The sequence below is a fragment of the Bombus huntii genome, chromosome 12 (genome assembly GCF_024542735.1).
Source record: "Bombus huntii isolate Logan2020A chromosome 12, iyBomHunt1.1, whole genome shotgun sequence".
Classification (NCBI taxonomy): Eukaryota; Metazoa; Arthropoda; class Insecta; order Hymenoptera; family Apidae; genus Bombus; species Bombus huntii.
Genome location: NC_066249.1, coordinates 3,272,397 through 3,285,919, shown reverse-complemented (window position 1 = coordinate 3,285,919; position 13,523 = coordinate 3,272,397). Strand labels below are relative to the sequence as shown.

Sequence of the window (13,523 nt, the reverse complement as noted above, 5' to 3'; positions counted from 1 at the left end):
TTTAACGCGAAACATATATTTGTACTTTTCTATGGATTAATTGTAATTTTCTTTCGTATCATCGATCAATGCAGTAGCTTTACTTTACGCGTTAAATTTCGTACTGTAGCGTAATCGGTGCCGATGTCGAGAACTATGGGATCTTCTGCAGGGAATTTTTGAATTGCGTGTTCCAGAATTGTGGAATTATCTTCAAAGAAGAAAAAAAACCATCGAATTCCTTATTTCTTTAGATGATCATGAATACGCATGATACGTGTCTATGTTTCGTTTTATAAGGAAATAATAGACGCACGATGTTTTTTGTTTTATAGCAGTTTATCGAATTATGCACGAACATAATAATAGAAATAGAACGAAATGGATCATACCTAATTCAAGAAAATAATATAAAACAGAAATTGTTGTTCACCTATTATCACCTTATGAAACGAGAGAAACTTTTCAGACAATCTACTTGCGATACAATCTACTGATTGTTTCCTCGATTCCCGCTAATTCAGAAAGTAACAGGACACGGTTGGAACAAGTTTGCCGGAAGTGGACCTCGACGATGAATTATGCACGCGTGTGGACGTCATTGGCATTGGCTGAGGGCCGGGAGAACTTGCGAAACTCGAAATTGATCGATATAGATCCGAGCGACGAAGCCGTACGTTTAAAAAGAAACAATTATAACTATGATCCTAAATTTTGCTCTCGATACGAGATATTCTACTTAGTTCTGATGCAATTAGAGTCTGTTCTCCTTCAGTCAACGTTATCTTGTACGGTGTTTCTCTTGATTCGATAGTTTCTTGAAAACTGAAAGAACATTCCTTCGTAGATCGACAGAGAACGGAAGAACGGTCCGAATCGGTCGTAACGTTTTACTGGCTGACTCGAGTGTTCGTGATAAGAATAAAAATGAAGAGAAACGAAGCGAGGAAGAGTGACGATTATCCAGAAATCGTTCGACTTGGATGAGGAGGCGGCGACGTGAACGGATCGCGGGTACAGCATATAAAAACGATGCAGGCCAAAAAATAAAGATTTTATTCATCCACGTACCTACATCACGTACAGAATAAGATCAATTAAATTCACTTCAACTATATAATATGTATATTTCTGTTGATGTTCTTCCTCAATGTTTATGCACAAGTTTCGAACTCTCTGATCTCTACGTATCTAGAGTATCTACACGTCTTTTATCATTTCTTTTTTTCATATACTTTTTTTTTTTTTTGTTTTTTGATTTCTATATGATATTCTTCTCTTTTCTATCCTCTCGTTTAACCTGCGCGTCGCCTTCCTTCGCGTTCGCAAGGTCGGAAATCCTAAAATTCTTCGGGCAAACGTTTATGTGCAGTGCGGCGAGCACCGGCCAAGTTGACATTAGATTACGACGTCGTTATATAGTACAGCGCGTGCATGTTTCCTGTGGATAATTCGCTCGTTGTTAATTATAACAGCTGTGCCTTCCACTTCGGTTAACTCTTTCGATTAGTCTCATTCTACGATCGTTACTGAATTACACGTTTCTTAAATAAAACAAGAGGCTCCTTTATATACGAGCACACACAGAGATCGTGTAAATATATGGAACGTTTCTCGAGGAAGACTCTGTGGCGAGATTGGGAGCCCAACCTCGTGGCCACGTTCGCGAAAACGCGTGAAAACGTGAATGCACGCAATCCCAATCGCGCCATCGAGTCTTCCTTCTCATTGATATACATACGTAGATCTGAAACAATCTTACAATTATCCTCTAGCCGACAAGAGGCGTCGGTGTCATTAATAGTAACGAAACTTGCAAGAGTTTCCTCGATTGGTAATCAATCGTCGGCCGATCGTATAATACTGATGGATGTCCCTGGCGACGAGACTCTTTTGTTTTTCCCTCGTAAAGTCACGAAACGTCTGCCGATCTGGAGGGAGCATTTAGTGGATACGCCCTAGCGAAATAATCTCTTGTTCGTCTTACAAAAAGCACATGGAATAATGGAGAAATCACAACACAGTATCAGCGAGTAAATAAGCAAACCGGCCAATCGCCTCTTAAAAAGTAGAACACCGTTTCATTTGGAACGTTCTCAGAGAAATACAATCGAACGCGATATAATAAATTAAGAAGAGCGTGCGACAAAGTGGATCGATTGCGTGCTTCGAATCAAACTGGTCCATGCGTGCGAACGTCGAACCGGCATTATGTTCTTCTGCTTCTACGTATCGTTAAGAATTTTCTATACTAACGAGAAAGTCTCGAATTTCGACTCGCTACTGATATATATTTATATAATGTATCTCTTTCCGCGGTCGTTCCTCGCGCGGTTGTTCCTCGTCTGGCGAATTATCGATAAATTTTGTAAAAAATTATCCTTATTATCGGAAGTACGCTGTACGTCGTGTGAAGGATTCGACACTCGTGGATATGTAAGTTCAAGGGTGAATAAGTTACAGATAAGTACGCTTCGCGCGAATACTTGTTAGAGACAGAAATGTCTGACGATCGGAATAGGAAATTTGTAGATGTAGTAACATCTGAAGCGCGCTAAAATCTTACCGATAAAAAGAACAGTCTGACCGGGGTGGTTCATAAAAAAATTAGATCCAAGAAACGAAATGTTACGTAATCCTCTGTTCAAAGTTCTGCATGTAGATCGATTAATTTAAAGCTTGAGTCGCTTAATCGGTGTAATGTTTCGTTTCTTGAGAAATTCGTGTATATATAGTCGAAGATCTAACAATCTACGATTAGATATATCATCGAAAATATTCGTATCGTTCGAGAAACTTTCGAAATGCTTCTGAAATGCTTTCGAAAAAATCTTACAGGGAAAATCGCAAACGTTGACACGCGTGGACCGTCATTGTTCCTGTCTGCTCGTTTCCATGTTTCGTAATCCCTCCCAACTCGACACGCGCTAAAACACAGTTACGAATTCAATGGTTAATTGGTAATAAATGGATACGGACGGGCTCGTCGAGTTGCGAGGTCAATTCCGAATGATTATTGTTCCCAATTGAGACTCTTTGGCATAGCGTTCTTAAATTTGAGGATACCTTTCGTACATCAATACTGTTCGATATTTTGTTCAATATCTTGTTCAATATTCTGTTTGATAGTTTGCTCGATATTTTGTTCGATATTCAATGCTTCTTTGCGTTAGCGAAAGGACATGCCTCGTGGAATGAAACTGAAATCGTCGGTTTCCCTAGCCGTCGAACTTCGTTTAGTCTCCTCGAATGCTCACGCAGCAGTGATTACTCGGAAAATGAACAGTAAACGTAATTTAGATAGATGTCAACTTCGTAATTTCTAGATTAGTTTTTAACGTTGAACGAATCATGTCAAATAAGATATTGACGAGAGATCATCGAAAGAATTCGAACACGATATCGATAAACGCGCATGTTGTTCGCCTCTAATAAATACTCTAATAAATAATCACAAAGATAAAAACAACGATGATAAGTAGCACGACGCAAAATTATTCAGACATAAATAATACACGATATCACAACGATATCACAACAAGAGAAATTACTCAGGCATAAATAATACACGATATCACAGGGATGTTCGCAAGAAACGTAACTGTTCAAACATAAAATTCGAACGTAACTTGCCGATATCAGAGATCAGAATTGTCCATATACGAAGCTTCTTCATACAAGTAACCAACGAACGATTAAGAAAAGACAGCGTGGTTGCGCTCGAATTTTGTTTCATCGCCTGTACAAATGAGATCCTTAAACAATAAGACTAGTCGCGTGAACATCTCTCGATATGAACGTATCTAGGGTCCTCAGGATCGTCGTTACATGGCTGACGATCGCTCCTCGTGAGCCTTTTTCACGATCGCCAATTTCGAGTGCGGATCCGCTGCCGGAAGCCCAGTGTAAGGGGGCTCTCTGGTGCCATGCAGCATCAGGGTCCATTCTTTGAACCAACCGTGTTGCGGAGTTTGAGTATTGAAGCTCACCTGAAAGAAATTTAGCTTTATCGACTGTTCAAAATATATTAACGTTTCTAATTTCATTACCATTAATTAACTGAAACTTATTAACTGAAATTTTCATTTCGATACCTCCAACAACCAACTGCCTTGAGGATACTCTCCCCAGGTGTGAGTCGTCATGAAAGGCCATTTCGTAAAGCCATCTCTGTGATCGTCGTCGTTTATCCTTCGGCTAAGGATCATCGATCTGAAATCGGTCTCTCCGTTAACTGTGACGTTTCAACTGAAAATCTTAGAACTATCTTAGGACAAAACGACCAACAGCCTGCGCTAAACTGGTCGACGTACCTAGTCCCCATGGGAGAAGTTAGGAACAACTCCAGATCACCTCGGCGTGTGGCGTTCACGGAAATAACGGCCTGCACGTGTTCCAGATAGTTGACAGCGTACTCGGTACCGGCGCAGGCATCAGTCTTTATTTTCAACAGAATCGATCGATCGCTTGTCACTTCCCTGAAAAGGAAATTGACGGGCGTTCGTCGTCGAACTAGCGAAGGAGCTTAAACGCTACAGCAAATTCCTTGGGAAAAGGTTATCGAGGGAAACGTGTCCCGATCAGAAACGTCGATGCAAGGAAAACGCGTTAAGCAGAAAAATAACATTAATCGCGTGTAGACTAAAGCAGACAGGGTGTAGCAGAATGTAACGCGCTACAGGAGGAAATCGAGGAGGCCAAAATCGATACCTCGGTCATCCACGAATCATAATTTAGTAAGCGTTCACTGTTCGATCTACATGGTGTTTGACTCTCGAGCAGGGAAATAGAAAAGGACAAGGCATTCCTCCCCTCTTAGTTACGAACCCCTAAGGCGGAATCGATAGCAGCACGAAAATACTCACTGACTTTCGAGCACCGAACCAGCCTCGCAGTGATACCGTGGCGGCACAGTTTTCCAATTTTTCGCCAAAGCGACCATCGCTCCAGCATCCAATACACCGTAACCGAAAAGATGATTGAATTCCAGACCAACTCCATTCATCGTCCAATGGAATCTTCCCTTGGCATCGAACAGCGAATTCCTCTTCGACGTTAGGACCGTCAAGTGTTGCACGTCACGCCAGGTCAACTGCGGACTGAAATTAGAATCAATGGTTCATTGTATGCTTCTCTTTTACATAATTGTATTCGATTCTATGAAATTTATTAAAAACTCTTTGATCTTCCATCGACAAATTCGTAACACTAATACGCTTGTGGAAATTGAACAAAAGAAAATCACACGTTCGATTAAATACGAATAAGTTGAACTGACTTGGTCCGATTAATTATCGAGCGCGCTGTTGTGCGAAATTCTTTGGAACTCGTTCAGTAAAAATGTCTGTACCGAGTTTAGAGGTAGGAAGGGAAACATTTTCGGTACGTTTGCCGAGGAACCAACCATTTGCAAAGGAATCGATATTCGCCGGTATCAGTGGACGATCAAAGGAACTGCAACAAGAAAACACAGGGCTCAGAAAACACGCGAGCATCGAAGAGACAGCGTGGTGCATTAAACCTCGGCCTTTCAACGTCACATCCTCTGTTACTAGGTCACGTTTCACCGACTGTGTTCGACGAAACACGGAGCCCCCATTAGCGCAGCTTTTGCTCTCCGTAAGCTGCTGCTCTGTTTTTCAATTTTCACGACTTCCAACGACCAGCGCATGGTTTGAATCGCGGCCCAATTACCCCTTTGAATAAGTTGAAATTTATCCTCGCTGTCGTTTCCAACGATCGTTTCTCGAAATTATCGCGATTCATTCATACCTACAGGTACATTCTCACCTGCAATATTTCGAACCATTCCTTTCCTTTTAGTTGCTCCTATCGACCCGTGATTTTTCAGTAGAACGGATCAACGATATCTGGTCCGAAATTTTCAAGAAATACGATACAATAAGATCTCGTCTAAATCTCGTACGTGGAAGTGTGCGATAGCTATAATTCTGTAGAAAATTCTCTAGAGATCTGTAGTAGGGCGATTATATCAATTTTTATCGTTCGCGATGCTAAATATTTCATATCAAACGCGATACCTACGCAGCGTCGTTTACGTCACAATTTGCAATATCGTTCGTTACTGAACGAACGATAAAACTGTAAGCTGCACCGTATTTCAGGCAGATGGTACTTGCCGCTTTTTAGTGCTTTCGGATCACTCTCACGCTGATGCGGCTACAAAAAGTCTGAAAGCGTATAGCGTGATAATTTGCAATTGAATGGCTCTCTTCTAAATTGCAGTTTATTACGGGTGTTGCAGTGCAACGATAATATCATGAAACTATCGAGCCTTTAGAAATAATAAAATATTCCTTAAATTATCTTATCTTTCTTCATTTCTTTAAATCGTTTCATTTCTTGCCGCGTATTATACAATATCGATTTCACCTCAAGTATCAGAACCAACTTCTCTTATCTATAATCGATTTCCGTTTTTACCGTACTTTTTCCTCTCTGTTTTATACTTTTAGTTTTGCAATTTACTTCTGTTTTTCTTTCATTCTCTTTTACTATACCTTTTACCTCCTCCATCGTTGTTTGACATCGGTTCTTCTTTTTTTTCTTTTTTACCCTTCCATGCTTTCCTTTGCATCACGCCCTTTTACCACCTTTTTCCTATCTCTTTTTACTCGACGCACTTTTTGTCTCTCTTCTGCCGTTTAACCTTCATATTTCGTTCGACCCTTTTCCTGTTCTCTTTCCTTTGCCATAAATTTCCTGTTATATTTTTTACAGATCATTCACGTCGAGTATTTTCGATCTCTCGTGCGACTGCACGACAGTTGAACCTTAACGCGAGTTAGAATCAGGGTACAAATTATAATAATATTATTTATTATATATAATATATAATATTATAGTAATATTAATATTATTTATTTTTCTCGTACTTGGTCGCTCCTCGTGCTTTCGAAATGAAATATGACGTACATCATAATTTATTCGTATGTTGCATAGCAATTTTGCCCTCTGCTTGCGAATTCTCTCTATACGCGTATAACAGAGTCACAATGGTAGATACAAATTAACGTTATTGCTAATTATCTACCCACGTCACCATTGATGGAGAAGTATCTTCGGTATTTAACACCCATGGGTCAGCGCTCGCGTCGATGGCTATCGAAATTGCTAATTCACATCGTCGATATTCGTGTAAAATTTATTTGCTCGACAGCGCGGTTAATCATTCATTTACCCTATTTCCCTTTAATAGAAAAACGAGTATCGCGAAAATACCGAGCCCGTATCGTTCTCGTTTAACCGTAAGCGTCTATCTATTTCCGTTCGCCAGCGAAATTTGAATATGCAAATTAAACGTTAAATATAAACGAGCAGAAAATGTTTTGCAATTAAGTTTCGATCAATAATTCTATATTTATTCCTAAAACATCGATCGAGCTTACCAATTACTGTAAGTAGTAAAGTACAAACTCGAGAATGCTCGAGAATCGTGAAATCATCGAGAAAACGCTAATTACCAAAAATCAATGTCTCATTATAAACACTTGCACAAATTACACGCTACAAACGTCGAGATCATTGCAGGTTCTTTTATTCGTAATTTTCTGACTGAATTACTTAATATCAAAGATAAGGAAAAAGTGTCCGACTAATTTCCAATAGCAATGTATATGCGTATTTCAAAACTTACATCACACGATTGCTAATGAACGAATTTCCTTCCGATTAAAAGCAAGTTATCTGGTTGTACTAGTTGCAACCTTGTTGCAAGCTCTGTAAGATACGTAAGAATATACAGGGTGGTTGGTAACTGATGGTACAAGCGGAAAGGGGGTGATTCTACGCGAAAAAAGAAGTCGAAAATATAGAATAAAAATTTTTCGTTTGAGGCTTTGTTTTCGAGAAAATCGTCTTTGAATTTTCGCTCGGTACGCGTGCGGTACGTTATAACGGATCTTACTGTAGATCGTTGTCTCGATGGAAAAATTTAATTCTTTTTTCGCGTAGAATCACCCCCTTTCCGCTTGTACCATCAGTTACCAACCACCCTATTATATCACTGTAAGAATATATAATACACAGGACAATCTGTGGCGAGAGGAGATCAAAGAATTCTTCGACATAATATTAAAATTGACTGGCGCACTTACTTGGCTTCGAGGGCAAGTGCAAACACTCCCGCAGCCTCGGGTGCAGCGGCTGAGGTTCCGCTGTGCGTCGTCGTGCATTTACCGTAAAGGTCAGTGGTGGCCTGGAAAAAAGAAAAGGAAAATATATCGTCTAAATGCAATTGCAAGTCAGTAACCGCTCTCTCTCTCTCTCTCTCTCTCTCTCTTTCTTTTTCTCATTTACCGGCTGAAATTAGAACGTACTTTAACTGTTATTTGCATTTTAATGACCCTACAGCACGTTTTAATTGTAATTACGTTTTCAAAGCGTCCTCTGTATTCACGTAGATAGTTTGTCATGCGCCTGTTACCCGAAAGATTTTAAGTGACGGAATTTTGAATGCTCTTTTAGCGGGTTTTCTTCTCGACGCTCGGTCCGTTGTTCGCAATCCAGCGTAATATTTTCGCGTTTCCAAGCGAGACGGAAGCACATGAGAACGTTGAATCGCGCACGAGCTAATCCGAGTATCGTACACTGCCATTATATGGGAATAGTTTCGACTTGAAACGATCGTAAAAAGCGTGGATCGTTCGAGAAGATTGAACGTAGCAATTCGTACAGAAGGAATTAAACGTTCTATTTCCAAACGTTGTAATTTCCTCGAGTGCAATCGCGCGTGTTCCGCGTATATCGAGAAAGTTTCTATAAATATATGCGATAAAGTTGCTATAAATATCCGCCAGTAATCGTTTCAGTGAACCTCCGCTTAAGACTAAGCACGTCCTTATGTGGTGAAGTAATTCAAAAATCGACCATTTCTTAATAGTGCAGCCGGTTCTGGCAATTTCTTGTAAGAACTGAAATTTTATAAAACGTTTCTACAAGCGTGCGAAATACCTTCGCGAGCTACGGTGAATTGTTTAAAATACAGCGATACAATTTGGAAGGGGAAGAAGAAAAAAGTAAATGCGAAAAGAATCGATTGGATCGAAATAAAAAAGTAATCCCTTTCTTTCACTTAGCACGCAGACGATCGGCATTGGAATAAATCTTATTTGAAAGTGGTCCTTGTAATCCGTGCCATGGACGTCCACCCCCGTTTTCTCTCCTTTATTTTCCCCCTCGCTCAACCGTGAAATTTTCGTGGAACAGAGAGAGAGTGCAGGAAATCCGAGCGGACCGTGTTCATCCATAAAGTCCCGGCTATCGAGCGCAAAAACGTTCAGGAACGAGGGCAAAATCTATTCAGGAACATGCTCGCCGCTGATATGGGTGTTGTGAACGAAACGACGTGACACGTTGTTAACAACCAGTTTATACAAGATTATCGAAAACAGAGTCTTGTTATCGTGGAACTCGCGTTTCGTCCTCGACCACGTCAGCGTAAACTTCCTTCGTTAACTTTCGTGTTTAAATATCGATTTCTCTCGAGCGTGCTTCATGAAGTGGTTGGCAACATCAAACAGTATCTTTTATTTAACTCTTATCTGTTCACTTCTTCTGCCTCTTTCCGTGCTTTTCATCGTTATGAAATGACGAGCTCTTTCGATTTTCCGGCTTCATAAATTCAAACGATCGATACATTTCTCCATTTGATTTAGCGATATACTCGGATCCTCGAATCACACCTGTTCGCTCCTTTTGTCATTCTACGTGCCTTGTTGTTACGGGTTGACTGCTTTTCACGAGGATCGTTCTCGTTGAGTCAATAAAAGAAAGGAACCACGAATAACAGCGGCAATCCTTCTTTTCACGCGAGGAAGCTTCCATACCAGAGCATCTATCGACGATGAGCGTCCATAAAGCCGCGGTATAAAGTTTACGAGCAAATCAGAAAAGCTTTCATGAGCTAAGAACAGGAATTTCTCGTCCCCCGTTAATCCCTAGCGATGAAAACGATCTTCTCGCGAGTTACGCTTCCGCCAACAGCCTTTCTTTCAGCTGACATGTGCAGGAAGGCGAAGATATGGTTTAATATTCCATCTTGTTTCGCATATCGATCCAACGTCTCTGGAGGATAATGTGTGTCCATGTCCTCGTATCGAATACCTATTCTCTCGTCCCAATTCCTAGAATACGTCAACTAGTCGCAAAGCCCAAGTTGATCTATAATTTTCAAACATCCCGTAAGCAAGATATCTCAGATTGAACGAGCGCAAAGTGTCTCGACACGACTAACCATCAGACTAACCATCTAATCTCGTCTTTGCTGCACGAATAATAAGGACCGTGCCGGGGCAAAATTTCATTCCAGTTCGCGATCATCTTCCCTCTTCTCGTTGCTGTTCCTCGCCTCTGAAAGTGGGTAACCATCTAGGAGTTTTATACGATAGTTACTCTGGAGAGTACTTTCAAATTGTGTATACACTTAGGACTACCTTCGAGAATTCTTACTTTAAGATAGACGATGGAAAAACTTGCACGTTTTCTTATACGTTCTATAAGCAATTCCTCGTTCGTTGAAGCGAGTGATAAAACTGTAAAACAGCACGTTCAGATGCAGTGCTCGCTTCGCGATAAACACTTTCGTCGCCAACTGGTGATAATTTTTCTCTCAAATGGATATCTACCACACAGGAAGATCCACGTGAAGTTAACAGGAAATTAAATTCAACCTTCGCACGGCCTTTACGCGCCAACGACATTTTTCCTGCTTTTTAAACGAAGACGCCTCTATTTACCAGAGGATACGTGGCGCTCCTGCTGAGCAACCGGGAGTTCTTCTATTTCCCCAGCCAGCATTTCGCCCATATTATTTCAGCAGGATGCTCCTCAATTCCCTAGACTAGCGTGATCTACTGCTGCGTTAAAAGTGGCCCACGTTAAGCACCGTAATAACGCTGGAAAAATGCAGCGCAGGAGTTGAAACAGGTAATTCCCTCTGATCCTGCCATCATACATTCATAAACTTCTTATCTTAACTTCCTTCCACTTGATAGGTAAAAGGAACCAGTCTTGTCGAGCCGTGGAATAAAATTTCGACGAAAGCCTTCTTACGATATCACTTATACCCTTTATCGTGCGCCGAGTGAACTGTAAAAAATTGACGAGCTTTCTCTTCGTGTGTGCTCACGCCTACACGTTGCCCGACGGCATTTTATACCTCGTTATGCGATATTATACTTCCTACCTAGATCTTTATCCCAATTTAACAGCTCCTTCTTTCAATTCGCCAGTTCGTTTTTTTCGTCCATCTCGCGAGCACGAACAAGAAGGATCGTATTACGTATGGTTGTTGATATTTCGCAGCCGAAATACGATATTCGTCCTCAGTCAATTTATCTATTTCTTAGAAAATCGGCTGTGACCAAGGTCCGCTTTCGTCGACGTTCTTCTTCGTTTTTTTCTTCTTTGAATCTCAACAACATTCGCTGAAAGGAAGGTTCGTGCAATCGGAAGACGCAGATATATATATATCGGGTGACCTGACACCGAGGTAACACGAACTGCCACTGTTATCCACTCTAATTAGAGAGTGACCTTTGTCTGGTCATTAACTAACAATCCGGTAACAAAGCAATTTTCCAAGTAGGTGCAAGTTGCGCTACGTCGAGAAATAAGAATCATTGTAACTGTTTCTTCGTACAGTGAACACGACTTTCAACGCTGTTTCGTCTTGTTCGTTTGCGCGTTCATTTACTACACGAGGGAACATATTAATATAATAAACCAAGTGTGAAAATTGTAAGATATATTTGATAAGAAAATATCGAAAGAAACGCGGGAAATGTCTGCGAGAAGTTAACGTGGTTCATTCGAGTCGCACGTACCAGCGGAGCAGCAAGATTCTTGGCTCGTGTTCACGAAATTAACTTATTTTTACTTGAGTCCTCGCGTATTTCCTCCGCGAAGCTGGAATTCTTTCCGCCGTGTTCCAGATACTTGCGAAATTGCGTTATCGTGACTTCGACCGCAACTCGAATAGCAAATTCCACAAACATGGCTTGTAACTTCGTGTACGATGAGGTGGCACGTTGCAAACGCTTCGCAAAAATATCGAAGATTCTAAGGAAACTTTATAACAGAAAGACTGTCGAAAATTAATCGAAAGTTTAACACACTTCGAAGGATAAATACAAACTTTCTATACAATAATCGCGCCGCTAAATTGTTTAAAAGGATATTAAACGTCGAGGAAAGAATATAAAGAAACGTCGAATCTTCTAATTTTCTACGACGAATCATCGAATTCCGATAATCCTCGAAACTCTTCAAAGTTCTCGTCTTATCCTCTGATTCTTATCCTAAGTCTATAAGACTTTCAAAATTCATAAATATTTGGAGAGTTCGAGGCATTAACGTCGTCTAAAGACCCTCCGTAATCCCAGTTCTACACATATTTCCCATAAGATACCCCAGTTCTATACATATTTCCCATAAAATACCCCAATTCTATACGTATATCCCATAAAATTGTTAGAGCCCTCGAATCTCACGAATCCATTAAAAATCCCCTAAAATTCGAGCAAGCTCGCAGAGTCTGTGGTACGTTTCATGCCACTTACTACTCCAATATTGGGATCCTTAGCGCCGTTGCTGAACGTCGAGGCCAAAGTACTCGAACAGCTCTCATCGTAATGAGCGTTTTGCCCGTCGTTGATGGCGCTGTTAATACTAATAGTCCACATACTCGCTGCATAGCCATCGCAATTGCAGTCGTCCTCTTCACCGCCGTCACCGGAGGCCCACACGTAAATGTTACCTAATCCTCTTCGACCCTGTGAACCAGGTATATCCAGTTTATCAAACATTAAACATGTAAAATCTCTGTTAACTTGTAGACAATTTAAATTCTCATTTAAATTACGCTCAAGTTGTTTTGGCCAAAATTATAATGACTCGCCTCTACTACTCCTCGTTGCGCGGTTAAATTTAATTCTAACGACAAGGACATTTTACATTTAAAATTAACCGAAAAAGTCAGCGAATAAAAGTTAGTTTCATACTTCCATCGGTTACCGTATCTTGACACGCGTGGAAGACTAATTCCACACAGCGTTACAAATTGTTTTAAAAAAAAAGGAAGAAAGATGCTAATTTTTGGGACATGCTGTCACGTCTTTTTCATTTTTCTTCGCAGATCTAATCCTTTTTTCTGTCCGGGGCTTGACAAATATCTTGCAAGTAAAATTGCCATACGTTCCATTTCCGCGAGAACTACGATGAAGTTTCTCGATTTATTGGAATTTAAGAGACCAGTAGTATTTCTTCTTAGAAGTATTTCTCAAATATAACGAAGATGGAAGATCGTAGCGCAGAAACACGTACACTTGGAGTTTATTTCTCGGTCGACAGCTACGTCCCCGAAGAACTTCCGCTCCCAATTGGCTGGCAGCGCGGCGTAACAACCTGTCACAAATCGAGTGTGTGACGACTGGTTGTTAAGGGGAAATTCCGAAACGGGAGACGTGGTCCCTGAAATATCCGTGAACAGAGCGAATCTTGACACTTATCGATTGATGCTTCTG

At 40.7% G+C, this 13,523-nt stretch overlaps 1 protein-coding gene across 1 annotated transcript in view; it reads right to left on the bottom strand.

The window, feature by feature from the left end:
- Nucleotides 1-1,014: 1,014 nt before the first annotated feature.
- Nucleotides 1,015-13,523, bottom strand: part of LOC126872036 (neuroendocrine convertase 2-like) — a 38,735-nt gene continuing 26,226 nt past the window's right edge. Inside the window, 6 exon segments of the mRNA XM_050631519.1 lie at nucleotides 1,015-3,968; nucleotides 4,074-4,191; nucleotides 4,293-4,457; nucleotides 4,845-5,078; nucleotides 8,097-8,197; nucleotides 12,561-12,773. Coding sequence (XP_050487476.1) covers nucleotides 3,804-3,968; nucleotides 4,074-4,191; nucleotides 4,293-4,457; nucleotides 4,845-5,078; nucleotides 8,097-8,197; nucleotides 12,561-12,773 — 996 coding nt within the window. The 3' untranslated portion in view covers nucleotides 1,015-3,803.